Source organism: Trachypithecus francoisi, unplaced genomic scaffold (assembly GCF_009764315.1).
Source record: "Trachypithecus francoisi isolate TF-2019V2 unplaced genomic scaffold, Tfra_2.0 Lachesis_group20, whole genome shotgun sequence".
Lineage (NCBI taxonomy): Eukaryota > Metazoa > Chordata > Mammalia > Primates > Cercopithecidae > Trachypithecus > Trachypithecus francoisi.
In genome coordinates, this window is record NW_022681466.1 from 58,843,574 (window position 1) to 58,858,783 (window position 15,210).

Sequence of the window (15,210 nt, forward strand, 5' to 3'; positions counted from 1 at the left end):
TTTTTTTCTCTCTCTCTCTTTCTTCTTTACCTGGTCGTTAAAAGTTTTAAAAGGAGTCTGCTATCAGTGGCACTGGTCAGTGTCCCAGCCTCTAACCCTGATGTTTAGCTTATCTTGATGATGATTTGGTTCTTAGAATTGCATATCCAGATTCAGTTAGTGTGGGAGCTGGTTCAAAAACATAAGTCTTCCTACCCACAGAAGTCAATTAAAACAAGTAAAGGGAGTTTTCTTTCCATCCTTATAAGTCACGTTTTTGGAGGGGTCCCACGTAACAACAGCAGGAAAAGAAATATTAATGTGAGTGGGACTCGGCCCAAGGGATGGCGAGCTGACAGCACGGAGAGTTTCCAGCAGTTTCCCCTGCTCCCAGACACATACCATTGAGGACCCACAGGAACTACCTTCTCGCTATGGCCATGAAAAGAGCATGTTTTTCTAGCATGTTCTGCTGCCGGAGGCTTCCAAAAACAGACACATAGTTCTGTTTGGTTGTATAGACTTAAAAAAAGTACATGTACATGGGCCAGATTTATTTATTCCTCAAGGCACATTACCTTTGCATTACAACTCAGGGACTTCCCTTTGCAGGATGTTCTTCCTTTGCAGAAGATAGCCTTTGAAAAACATATGATGTGTATTACCTGTTCGCAAGATTTCAGGAAGGGTGATTTGCATTCAGAGATGGATATGTAAAGAATGCATTTAACACTCATATGTTTTGGCAGAATGTCAAAGACGGCCAGGAACATCAACCAAAAGTCACTCTGATGTTCCCTGACTGTTTCCGAAGGTTGAAAGAATATGCACTTTAGAGCTGGATGGACCTGGGTTTTCATTCTTGCCCTATTAGCAACCATGTGTGCTTGGATAAGTCACATTATCTCTCTGAGCCTATTTCCCCATCTGTGAAATGAGGGGAATAATTCTAGCTTTTCATTTTAGTTGTGAGACTCAAGAGATAATACATCAGACCTTGTTCTACGGTAAATGCTCAGTAAGTGTTCATTTTCTGCTATCTTCATTATCTCTTCCTAAGGACCCTGAACTTAAATTTCTGGCTGCCCTGGATCTATTATTTTTAATGTAGTCCTATCCATGAATTTCATCTTCTGACTTTGACATTTTTCTTTCTTCTTTTTTTTTTTTTTTGAGATGGAGTCTCTCTCTGTCACCCTGGCTGGAGTGCAGTGGCACAATCTTGGCTCACTGCAACCTCCGCCTCCCGAGTTCAAGCATTTCTCCTACCTCAGCAGCCTGAGAAGCTGGGATTACAGGTCTCCACCCCCAGGCCTGGCTAGGTTTTTTTTTGTACTTTAGTAGAGACGGGGTTACACTGTGTTGCCCAGGCTGGCCTCGAACTCCTGAGCTCAGGCGATCCGCCCGCCTTGGCCTCCCAAAGTGCTGGGATTACAGGCATGAGCCACCGCGCCCAGCCTCCTGACTTTGACATCTCATTTCAATGTGTCAGGCACAGAAGAAGCACAGGATAGACGTGGGCCTCCTTCATCACTTGCCTTGTGGAATATAGTGAGACCTCTCTGCTCATAGATTTCCTGGTCTTTCTGCTGCTCCCAAGCCCTAGGGATATATCAAGTTCACCTTCATTTTAACTAACCTCAGCACTTTCTCTTGGCATCAGTTATTTGAACTGCATTCTTTCAGATCTCATTGATTTTGAAATCAATTCTGTTGATGCAGAATTGCCCTGTGTAATTATTTATACAAATCTCTTGATGTGATTGGTGGAGCCATACTTCAGAACACAGCAGCATGATGCTTCACAGAGCTTTAAATATAAGTTAAAAAGGAATTAAAGTCTCACTCTCTACATGAAATCTTACAGATGGAAAGCCCTTCCGACATTGAGGACAATACACTTTTTTTGTTCGTGAAGAAATCGAGGCCAGGAGAACGAAGGTGATTTGCCCAAGATCACACAGCTTATTAATAGCAAAATCAAGGCTGAAATCCTTATTACTATTCCTGCTTTTGAGTTTGCTATAAAACTATGTTGTCTTCATGGAGATACATGATCCATCTGTGTCATAGTTTAGAATAAAACTAATACTATTTTGTCTCCACTAGAATCCTCATGCAGAAATCCTAACTTTTATAAAAAAGTAACTCCGACTCTACTGAAACAGAAATCCAATTTTTTTTTTTTTTTTTTGAGGTGAAGTCTCACTCTGTTGCCCAGGCTGGAGTGCAGTGGCGAGATCTTGGCTCACTGCAACCTCCACCCTCCCGGGTTCAAGCGATTCTCCTGTTTCAGCCTCCTGGGTGCTGGGATTACAGGCACATGCCACCACACCTGGCTAAGTTTTGTATTTTTGGTAGAGACGGGGTTTCACCATGTTGGTCAGGCTGGTCTCAAACTCCTGACCTGGTGATCTGTCCACCTCTGCCTCCCAAAGTGCTGGAATTATAGGCATAAACCACCACGTCCGGCCCAAATTTTCTTGTTTGAGGGGGAGAGGGGAACACTTCCTTCTCCAAAATAATTGTTCACTTTAATAAAATTTGTATTCTTTTCCACCTTTCTTTTTTGAAAATGTCTACATTGTTTCATTCATAAATCAGCTATCTAGCCTCACCGATTATACTCTAAATATTTCTTTTGCCCTCACCCACCCTGTCTTTCCCACTGTCAGCACCCTAATCCAGGTCTTTAACTCCTCGAGCTTAGATTCTGTTGGAAGAGCCTCCTAAAGTATTTAACCACCTGCAGTCCTTTCCTGCTCCAAACCTGCACACTGCTTCAGATTTAATATATCACTGACATTAATCAAACCATCATCTTTTTTGGTCTAATTTCGTACAGCTCCCCAATTCAAGCACACAAATTTCTTCATCTCATCTGTATTCAATTCAGAATTTAGTTCTTTCAGGATCTTCACAGCTACCTTCTGGATAACTCTCTCATGTTCCCATGTTTTCCATCTACTGAATTTGCTCCATTGGCTCCATTGTCTGTATATTATTTTTGTAAACCCCTCTGGCTGCTGACTTTCTCTTACCCGCTGCAATAGAAATAATCTCACACTAGGCAGTGGGAAGACCACCCATCACCTTCCATACAGTGACTATGAAGACGTCAGCATACTGCTCAGCCTCTCTGGACCTCAGCTTCCTTGTCAGAAAAATTAGGGAATGTAATCACCTACCTTAGCTCTTTTTTGGCTGCGTAAGGATTAGCTGAGAAAGTCGTCGCCCAAATATTTTGCAAGTGTGACTTATTCTTCAGTTCTCTCTTTTCTGAGTTCACACTCTTGAAACACATCCTCCAGGTTGCACTGCACACCACTGTGCTCATAGTGGTCCATGTGAGGGGCAGCTGCCGTCCTTATCATTTACCTGGGGTGAGGGAGAAGTGGTCTTGGAGAGGACGCCTGACTCCTAGGTATATGATCTCCACCCCTTCTCCTTTGTGATCTGAATTTACACAAATTGGAGACATAGTGGGCTTCGCAAATACCCTTTAAAAAAAAAAATCATGCTTTTCTTAGAGCATTATGGGATATCGGTCCATTTATTTTTTATAAGCATAGTAAAATCTTTATTCAAGTGCAACATAAACATAAAAAAGGACACAAATCATGGGATACAGCTCAATAAATTTTCACAAAATGGATATGCTTCTGTGACCAGCACCCAGGTCGTGAATTTACTTTTCCTTTAGCCTGGAAGTCCCTCTCATGCTCTCTTCTAGACACCGATCCCCCTAAGGGTAACCTCCATTTTGACATTGAATGGGATAGATGAGTTTGGCCTGTTTAAGAACATTTTTTATAAAGGAAATCATACAGTGTTTCCTTTTTTGTGACTGGCTCTGTTTGTTAACATTGTGATGTTCACCCACAGGTTTTGTTTGTTTGTTTGAGATGGAGTCTCGCTCTGTCACCCAGGCCGGAGTGCAGTGGTGCAATCTCAGCTTACTGCGACCTCCGCCTCCTGGGTTCAAGTCATTCTTCTGCCTCAGTCTCCTGAGTAGCTGGGACTTGTAACAGGTGCCTGCCACCACACCCGGCTAATTTTTGTATTTTTAGTAGAGACGGGGTTTCACCAGTTGGTCAGGCTGGTTTCAAACTCCTGACCTCATGATCCATCCACCTCGGCCTCCCAAAGGGCTGGGATTACAGGTGTGAGCCACCATCCCCAGCCCACCCACAGGTTTTAAGTCATTCATTCTGTGTGCTGTTTAAGATCTCACTGTTTAAGATCTACGTGCGTCTATTTTGGGTGGACATTTGGAGAGCTTGAAATGGGGACTGTTAGAATTGTGTGTGAACATGTCTTTTGGTGAACGTATGTATCATTTCCATTGAGTATAGCCCTGGCCATGAAATGGCTGGGTCACAGTGAATGCACATGTTTGGTAGATAGTGCCAAAGAGTTTTCTATAGTCACTGTGCCAGTTTACTCTTTAACCATCAAAGTGCCAGTTCCACATTCTCACCCAAACTCAGAATTCTCTGTGGTTTTTATTCTAGATGACCAGTGGGTGTGTCATAGCATGCTATTGCGTTTTACTTTACGTTTTCCTGATGACCGATGAAGTTCAGTGCCTTCTCGTGTGTTTATTGATTATTACTTTTTATTTATTTATTTTCCATTTCATTGTTAGTTGGCACCTAATAATTGTACATGCTTATGGGACACAGAGTGATATTTCAGTACATGTATACAATGTAATAATCCAATCAGGGTAGTTAGCATATCCATCACCTCAAACATTTATTACTTTTTAGTGTTGTGAACATTCAAAAATCTTTCCTTCCAGCTTGTTGAAAATATACATGAAATTGTTGTTAACCATAGTCACCCCACAGTGCTTCAGAACACTAGAACTTATTCCTCCTATCTAGCTGTAAATTTGTGGATACTGTATTCTGTTAACAAAACTTTACTTCCTTCAGAAGTGCTTATTCCAGCTTTTTGCCTGTTTTTCTTCTATGCTGTATGGTTATTTTTACTTATTGATTTATAGGAGCTCTTTTTTTCTTTCTTCTTTCTTTCTTTTTTTTTTCTTTTGAGATGGAGTCTTGCTCTCTTGCCAGGCAGAGTGCAGTGGCCTGATCTCAGCTCACTGCAACCTCTACCTCCCAAGTTCAAGTGATTCCTGTGCCTCAGCCTCTCGAGTAGCTGGAACTATAGGCACACGCCACCACACCTAGCTAATTTTGTATTTTTGGTAGAGATGTGGTTTCACCATGTTGGCCAGGATGGTCTCACTCTCTTGACCTCATGATCGGCCTGCCTTGGCCTCCCAAAGTGCTGGGATTACAGGCGTGAGCCACTGCTCCTGGCCCTACTTTTTTTTTTTCATTATAGTTACTCCTTTAAGAAATTAACAAAACTTTACCTCCTTCAAAATCATCAAGATGTTCTAGGTTTCATTCCAAAAGTTGATTGTTTCACCACTTATATTTGTATCAACAGATGATCTGGAATTAATTTTTCCTAGATAGCTAGAGGTGGATGCCAAGATTTATTTTTCCATATAAATAGAAAATTGACCAAACATCATTGATTAAAAATAAAATGGGGAAGGATAATAGGGTAATTGTTTTTTGGAAGAAGTACTTTCAGAGAGGGCCAGTAGCAGTTCCAGAGGGAGGGTGAAGGAGCAAAAGGCAACATGACGGCAATGAGAATTCAGGGCAAATGGCCCAAATGGATAAGAAGAGTGAGGCACATGAGGGAAGTTCTTTTTATTTTTTCTTACACATATTGGATGCACCATGCATATGTGTTGTTGAGTGTCATGGAGGGCTCTCTCAGGTGGTTCCCAGATCATCGAGGTGGCAGTGATGCAGCCAGTGCTAGAGTTCTAGGCTTGCCTCTTGGACCATCGTTAAGGCACAGCCATGGAGGCAGGTCTGTCCCCTCAGTAGTGTGGCAGGGGAAAGTCCTCTGGGTCATTTTAGTACTCCCACCATTAACTGCTGACCTGATTGAAGGCTGGGGTAGAAAACAGAAGACAACTTAGCGTGTCTATCATGGTTCCTGCTTGACCATAACACTTCCTGCACCACAGACACACAGCAGCTCTAACAACCCTAGGCCCCGAGAGCCTTACCCAGGGTGACAGATCAGATCCAGAATGGAATTCCCCAGCACGGTGGAGTGGCATGATGTATGAGCCAGATTTAACATTACCAAGCAGTTTCCTTGCTGGCACAACTGCACCCATGCCATGGAAGGAAATGAAATCCCCTTAAAAACTGAACTCATCTCTCTCACACCATAATAAGATAATGAGCCAGGCTCTGCCCTTCCAAATAATGTAGCCAGCTCACCGCCTTCAAACCAGGCATCCTCACTGAATGACAAATGGGCAGGTGTGTCAGGAGCATGGCAAAGAGCTCTAACTCTCTGAACCCTTTGTTAGCTGGACTAAGTGGAGTTCCCCTGGAAGTTGGGAATTCAGAACACTGGGGGTCACATTCTTAAAAAGAGTGCTTCCCTCTATTCCCTACAGTAATAATGGCCTTGTTGACACTTCATTACAGTCCAGGAATTTTGAACCTTTGACTTGATTTTTCTGGTAAGGTGAATAAACTGAGCATAGAGATGCTAAATTACTATCTCGTGATCATGCAGCAGGCAGTGGTCATGGACCACAAACCTCATTTTTTGATTCGAGATCAGCTGCCCAAAAATCTCATAAATTATTATATTTTCCTTTTAGCAAAACCACAACCTCCTTCAGCAGTACCTTGTTCTAATGTTTAATTAACCATAAAGCAAAAAGACTCTTTTGTCCAACTAATTTCTATCAATGCCACTGAAATGTTTGTTCTCCCTTAAGTTCTATTTTAAAAAATTGTAGTAAAATACACATAACATAAAATTTACCAGTTTAACCATTGTTAGGTTTAGTAGTGTTAACTACATACATGTTGCTATGTGATTCACCTCAAGAACTCTTTTAATCTTATAACACCGAAACTTCATACCTACTGAACAATAACTCTCTGTTCCTCTTCCCTACAGCCTCTGGAAACCACCATTCTACTTGCTGTCTCAATGAATTTGAGTACCCCAGATGTATCATATAAGTGAACTCACACAGCATTTGTCTTTTTGTGACTGGATTATTTCACTTGGCATAATGTCCCCAAGGTTCATCCAGGTTGGAGTGTGTGTCAGAATTTCTGAATAATATTCCATTGTATGCATAAACTACATTCTGTTTATTAACTCATCTGTCAATAGACACTCAGGTTGCTTCTGCCCTTTGGCTATTGTGAGTTCTCTTTGAGTTCTATGGGAAGAAGAGCAACTGTGTATAATCTACCTTGCAATAATTCTTAATTTGCTTGTGAAATTTCTGCTTATCTTTGCCTCCCTCAGGACAAAACAAATACACTTCTATATTTTTTTTCCTTACAGTATTGGTCTCAACCCATTTCCTCATCCTTACACCTACTGTAAATGTCTCCAAATTGTGCTCACTATTTAGAGGGGAGGTTGGAATGGTCTACACTACTTAGCTTGGAAAGTAAGTTCTCCTAGGACCTATGCCTCCCATCATCCAGTTGAATTTCTCCCGTCCTTCCTCACCTGTTCTGTCTTCAGGCAAACCTCACGTGATTTCTCAGTGCACACACCTTCGTGCTCCCATAGCCTGCCTGGTATTTCTGTAGACCTTTTGTAATACTGTAATAGATCTTTCACTACCCATCCCGGGCCCCAGCTTTGACACAACGCACAGTCATAGTATTAGGTTGGTGCAAAAGTAATTGTAGGTGTTGCCATTAAAAGTATTAGGTTGGTGCAAAAGTAATTGTGGTTTTGCCAATAATGGCAAAAGCCACAATTACTTTTGCACCAACCTAATATGTACCTTAGAACGATTTCCAACTTCTAGACACTTTGAAATGCAGTATTCCAACATACATATGCCTTTTGTTTTATATGCTAGTGTGGTGCTTTGTTGAACATTAAAATGCAGTAAGATTTGCAATAAGAAAATGTATGAAAAAAATGTTTCCCCTTCATTGATTTTTTTGAAAAAAAATGTGTATCCCTTTTATTGACTTTTTTGAAAAAAAGATTTAAAGATTGCCGTTTAAAGAATTCTGTTGTGAGTCCTGTCACAAAGCAACCACTTTCTACAATGTAAGCTTGATTAGGATTTATTTAGACTATCGTTTCTTTATTTTTGCAGAAAGAAGCTTGCAGGTAGCTTATAGTTAAGCCCAATTCTCCACAACCCCCCATGCTAAATCAGTCAGTTTTCCTCACCCTGCCAATGACAGTAATGAATGTGTTTTTCTTTTGCAATCCGATTTTAGCTGTTTCCTCTTCAAACTCCTCGTATCTTGGATAGCTCTTCTCCCTACTCTATTGAGATTATTTAAAATATGATTCCTTTTTTAAGTGGTTTTAGCAGTGTTTCCTCTGGCCCAGCGCAATCTATAGCCTCAATCTCTGCAAAGTCTCCTGCAGCTCTTGCCCACCCCAAGCACACCCATATACCCAACCCCTTCCCCAGTAGGCCAACCAGGAGCTCCCAAGTGAAGAATTATGCTCTCTCTATTTTACTGGTCAAAATTTGAAATAAAGTAGTTAAACATCAAAGATATATAGAAAAAAAAAGAGACAGCAATGCTGGCTCTTTCAAAAACAAATCTATAAATACTCTTTCTTATCACTTCTGTGTAGTTTGATGGTTGCTTTTCAAGCCCAAAACTTTTTCACACATTTGCTTAAATTTCCTTCACTGAGAAATTCCAACCATCTCTGGATAAATCTCCTGGCTCACCTTAGACAAGAGTAATGTAAGCTTTTATATTAGGTTGGCCTAGCCAACTTTTCAGTTCCATAAAAGGAGTCACAGAGGAATGAGTGATATGCATTCACACCACGGAATCTGCGTCGCATAGGTGGTTATGCCAATGTGTGTCTCCTTTGTGTCAACACCAAACTATCTGATCTTCGCTTACTCTTACCCAGACCTTAAGGTCTGTCTAGGAGGTGGGTAATGAGGTACATTAAGAGTTATTTTGAAAAAGGAAGTTCACATTTATTTCAAAAATTAAAAGCTCAGAAACAGAAAGCAAATGCCTATAAAAAGTAAAGATAACCTGACTGAAATGGCAAAAATAACCACCCCCCACCAAAAAAAAAAAAATGGGAGGAAACCTGAGTATGGGCTAAGGGAAAACTTCCCCTTCAACTCCTGAAGGGTTGCTGAAAATCACTGATGAGAGGCAGATTCATAGGAGAAAAGGCATACACATTTACTACTGTGTACGCAAGAGCCTTCAGAGGGAAGACCTAAAAATACAGAGGAAATTGTCCATTTTTATGTTTGGGCTTAGCTAAATATGAACAGCTGTATAGAAATATGATTGGACGGCCGGGTGCGGTGGCTCACGCCTGTAATCCCAGCACTTTGGGAGGCCGAGGCAGGCAGATCATGAGGTCAGGAGATAGAGACCATCCTGGCTAAGACAGTGAAACCCTGTCTCTACTAAAAATACAAAAAAATGGCTGGGCATGGTGGCAGGCGCCTGTAGTCCCAGCTACTCAGGTGGCTGAGGCAGGAGAATGGCATGAACTCGGGAGGTGGAGCTTGCAGTGAGCCGAGATGGTGCCACTGCACTCCAGCCTGGGCGACAGAGCAAGACCCTATCTCAAAAAAAAAAGAAAGAAAGAAAGAAAAAAGAAATATGATTGGACAAAAAGGGTATGATCTAACCCAAATAGACCCAGTGGAGGAAGCCCACAAGGCCTGTCTAGATTCTTCTTGGCCCCTCTGAGCATGCCTTCCTTCCTTTTAGGTATGGGGCAGGACCCTCTCAGGAATGAAGGTCTTATGACCTACAGTCAAACAGGATAGGTCAGATAATTTCTTTATGACCAATTTTTATACAGAAAAGTGGAAAGTTAGAGTCATGTTTTTAGGTTTTATGGCTGGCTTTGGGGAAAAGGAGTTCCGGTTTCTATGACCTGCCTTGCGGGAGAGGGATTTTAGTTTCTATGGTGAGTCTTGGGTAAGAGTAGGACTGAAAGACAGAGGGGCAGGAGAAGTTCAGAGAAAAACTTTTGCTTCTGAGGCTGCTTTTGAGGCCTTCATTTTGGAGTATTGTTTTCTGAGTCCCAGTACCTGCATCATTAAAACTAAGGGAGAATCAGGGCCATCAGATTGCCTGAGAGATTGAGGAATTTGTGCCAGAAATAATGCAGATAGGAGCAGGAATACTTATTAATCCATTGACAGGATGTTTGTGAATGACTTTAAAATAATCCAGCTGGCCTGGTGGGGCAGCAGAAATGAAGGGATTTATGAATAAAATTGGCCATCCTGAAGTTTTGAAACTGGATGTGAGGTGTATGAGATTGATTTGACAATTTTCTCTGCTTTTGTGTGTGTTTGACGTGTCTCACAAAATATAGTTAGCCCAGATGGTGTAGCTGGGACAAAAATCACAGGGAATTAATAACTGCAAGCTCCCATGATACAAAGTGTATCCTTTCCTTGCAGATGCAAAATAAAAACTAACCACAAATTCCATGAACAAAAGTAACAAGTCTATCAGGAGAATTAAAGATATAATACAATCCTAGATAATGTCTACATTAAAAGAGAAATCAAAACTACAAAATGAAATAACTAAGGATCTCTGACTATCCATCTGTCTGTATCTATCTCAACAAATAGTGCATTTAATTGCAGTATACTTAAGTTGGAAGAACAAATAGATTTGATCTCTCCTATTCATATGTTTTGACTGGCGAGGCCAGTAGAAAGCCTGCTTGAACAGAGAAGCACTATCTGCTTTATCAAGACTCCAATTGGGTTTTTGTTTTTAATGTGACAAAGTGATATCTCATTTGTCAGGAGGAATAAACAGACAAGAATCATCAAGGACAAGTTGAACAATAGAAAGTCAGAATTTACTCTGGTGTACATGAAAATATACTATCACACCATAATAACTTATAATTGGGCCAATGTAGAAAAGAATCAACATATTTAGAATATGATAATGATGGCATTGCAAATCATTAGGCAAAAGATGGATTCTTTAATAAGTCTTGTTTGTTGCTGGAAAACTCAGGAATTACAAACATAAGTATTTTGTGTAATATGCTACGTGATGTTGAATATAATTGCTTTGTTTATAAGAAAACTACAGGAAGGACTCAGGATATTTTAATACTATCTCATAACAGTATAATTGTGTTTATGACAATATTCTAATTCACCTGAAGATTTTGACCAAGGTTATTTTCTTACAGCACTGTGGATAAACAATAATAAAACACAGAAACTTAACATGGCATTTATTCGGTGGCAGGCACTTTTCTAAGTTGTTGAGGTATATTAACTCGTTTAATCATCACAAAACTGTACGCGATGGGTAATACTATCATTCTCTGCTCAATACACGAGGAATCTGAGGTGCGGAGCTCGTTGTACCATCATCAGACATCTAGCAAGTGGGTGGGGGGTGGGGGGCTGGAATTGCGGCCTGGCTCCAGCGTGTTCTTTACAGCCTCTCCTGGGACTGAGCTCTCTATGCACATCTCTGAAGTGCCTTTTTGCTTTTTTCAGGGACCTGATGCCCAGAACCCTGGACGGGCAGATCACCATGGAGAAGACGCCCAGTTACTTCGTCACGCGGGAGGCGCCCGCGCGCATCTCGGCCATGTCCAAGGACACCAAGCTCATCGTGGTGGTGCGGGACCCGGTGACCAGGGCCATCTCGGACTACACACAGACGCTGTCCAAGCGGCCGGACATCCCCACCTTCGAGAGCTTGACGTTCAAAAACAGGACGACGGGCCTCATCGACACGTCGTGGAGCGCCATCCAGATCGGCATCTACGCCAAGCACCTGGAGCATTGGCTGCGCCACTTCCCCATCCGCCAGATGCTCTTCGTGAGCGGCGAGCGGCTCATCAGCGACCCGGCCGGCGAGCTGGGCCGCGTGCAGGACTTCCTGGGCCTCAAGCGGATCATCACGGACAAGCACTTCTACTTCAACAAGACCAAGGGCTTCCCCTGCCTGAAGAAGGCGGAGGGCAGCAGCCGGCCCCACTGCCTGGGCAAGACCAAGGGCAGGACCCACCCTGAGATCGACCGCGAGGTGGTGCGCAGGCTGCGCGAGTTCTACCGGCCTTTCAACCTCAAGTTCTACCAGATGACCGGGCACGACTTTGGCTGGGATGGATAACCATATAATTTAAAAAGAAAAAAAAAATCAAAATATAATATATTTTTTTACCAATCGGTAGAGAAGAGGCAGTTTAATATTTGTGCTGAAAATATGTTTCAGTACTTTTTTCAATGAATGTTAAGAGATTGTTCTCACTCCAGCCCCATCTTAACGTATAACCAGCACCAAACACGTGGATCAACAGAAAAGGAAAAGTTCACTCGTCTAAACGCTTTCAATTTTCAGTTTTTATTTTATGTTCTATGTACCCAGTCATAAAGTATAAGCATCAGTTGTCATTAAAAGTTTTCAGAAAATCTTGAGGATAAACATCTCTCTCTTTTTAATACAAGACCGTGATAAAATCGATGTCTATCCTTGTATTTTTCTCCCTTTTTCCTGTGCCACTTTTTCTTAAATTATTTCCCAGTTAGTATTGTCATGTTTGTACCCCACTTCACAGTTTTCATAGTGCTTTCAAATACACGTTTTTGATCATTAAAATATTTTTTTAAATCGTGCTCTGTCATATAAGAGCACAGTAAGTAAAGATTATTATCCCCATTTTACAGAAAGGAAAACTGAGTCTCTGGGAGAAGAAATGATGTATCTAAAGGCTAAATGGTGGACCCTGGACAAAATTCCATCTTCCACTTGTTCTGTATTTTATGCCACTTTTTCCAGGGAGAACTGAGAATAAGACATCTGCACTTTTAGAAATGGTTAGCTAGTTTTCAGATGATCTGAAAAGAGGCAGAGAGGGTGTTATCTTGTTTTCTAAGTTTCATGGCACCCAGTTTCATTACACAGTTGTGTTCAAGAAAACCACTCAGACCTGGACACAGTCTCTCTTAAGAGCCAGTCTTGCCTCTTGCCTACTAAAAATACCCTGAGATATGGAAATCTTGACTGATGGATGCTTGATTGAATTGGAGAGGAATTATTGGATTCTTGCACAGAGGACAAGGTGGCCAGCCATGCTAGGGGTAGCACAAGATATGTTAGGAACATAACTTACCCATTTGTTGGTTTAACTGACTTTTAAAAAAAGAAAAACAGATTTCAATTAGCGCTTACAAGTATGAGTCTCATGTGTTTTTTTGGTTTACCTCTTTTTAAAGAGAGGAAACCTACCTTTCTTTGTAGTATCTCACTTCTAACTTTGGAGCTAGTACTCTAAAAGAATTAATTAGCAATTCGTTTTCAACGTTTTTATTTTTCATGGATGGAAGACGATCACTTCGTCACTTTATCCCCCCCCACTTCCTATTTATACCATTTATAACCTAATGTTCGGTAATATTTGGAGAAATATTCTAGGAAATTCATTTGTGGGTAAAATGGTGGCTCTTCCTCTTCTCTCGTCTGTTTCTGCCCATCCCCCATTTAAATCACTCAAATAAATCAATAGTTTATTAAGAGTATTCCTTTCCTCTCTGAGTGAGTATTAACAAGATTAGCGTTAATGGGAATTAAATTGGTTTAGAGAGGAGCACACATGCACAAAATATATAAAACATTTATAATTAGCCTGTCAGCAACATTTTACTAGAGGTTTAAACCCAAGAGGAAAAATGTCTTCTATTTCATGGAAGTTTTCTTTATCTGCCAAAAATTTAAAGGACCAGACACTCTAAAATAATATTCTTTTTCTTCTCTAATGTTACCAATCAAAAGAAACTAAAGCTGTTTTAAAATATGCAATACAATTGTACATTTACCATAGATGTTGCAGCAGGTGATGTAAATATTTCTTGAGAAGCTTAACATAGGATCAAAATGAAGGAAACAAATCTTTTAAGTGTTAGATATTGTGTCATTGCTCCAAATCTTCAATTTATCTGTTAATATCCCATTTACAGGAGTTAAGTAAACCCCAAATCCAGGTCACCTTTTTTCAGCTGATTTCCTTCATGTCTATGCCCTCAATCTCCCAGTGCCACAGACTGTTTTTATTCTACTTGAATCACTAGCTGCAACAAGATAACTCTTATCATCATTTCTCTTAGCTCATTTTGTTTGTACAACTGATTCTTTTATAAGTGTTTGCTTGGCGTTATGCAAAAGTGGCTTGCACAAACAAACAATTGCATTCTGCAACCTTCATTTTTTTAATGTGAAAGAAATAATAAAAGAACAGAATTGAATGCAAAGGATCTCTTTTTGAACGTAGATATTTTTGTTCATATTATTTTCAAAATGAATGACTACAGAAAATGCCAGGAAAATCTTCAAGCTTCTATGAGTTCCTTAGAGTGTTAGAAGTGATAAGTACCAGCAAAATGTATAAAGATTTAGAGTCAGTATTCCCTAACAGGAATATCCATTCATGTCTGCCTCTATATGGTACTCATCCCTGCTGTGCATGAACTTGACCTCACATTTATTTTGTCCATTTAGCTACACCAAATCATAAGCTTTGACCTCGATTGGAACACCTTAGCATCCATTCTCTGAGCTGTCTGCTCCAAAGCCACGCCTCCCAATCCCCTTCCCGTTTCTTAGAGGTATAGAGTGTTGTCTTTCAAGAAGAACATCTAGAAAATACAGTTTCGCTTTGAGTAGTTTGCTTCCAAGGTCACATCTACAGTGTATCCATTCTCCAGAGAACTTAGCCACTTCTAGGGAAATGAATTTCATTTCAATGAATGGAGATTAATATGCTTCTAGAAAATGGATATTGATTATTCTAGAAATATTAATCCCACTCTAATTTTCTTATTTTCAAAGGATCTTCAAAACTGAAATCAACTTCAATGGTCATTTGGATCAAATTCCTGTTCAGCACCTGAATCCTTTTGTTAACTTGTTATGCAGGAGTTTAAAACATTGACATGTCCGTAAATTCTTAACTTTTGATATTACAGTTGAAAAGGGGATACATTTCTCCTAAACAGTCTCATCGTATTCTGCCAGCTGAGACCTGCTGAGTCCCCAGCTTCCCACGAAGATATCTTAAATTCAATATGTGAATAAAGAAATGTGTCTATAAAATAATAATGCCTTATATTTATATTGCAGACTGACTTTTCAA

General features: G+C 40.6%; 1 protein-coding gene across 1 annotated transcript in view; it reads left to right on the forward strand.

Moving 5' to 3' along the window:
• HS3ST3A1 (heparan sulfate-glucosamine 3-sulfotransferase 3A1) overlaps positions 1-14,331 on the forward strand; it is a 108,157-nt gene extending 93,826 nt beyond the window's left edge. Inside the window, exon 2 of the mRNA XM_033184501.1 lies at positions 11,573-14,331. Within this exon, the coding sequence (XP_033040392.1) occupies positions 11,573-12,194 (622 nt within the window). The 3' untranslated portion in view covers positions 12,195-14,331. The remainder of the gene's footprint in view (positions 1-11,572) is intronic.
• Positions 14,332-15,210: the final 879 nt, after the last annotated feature.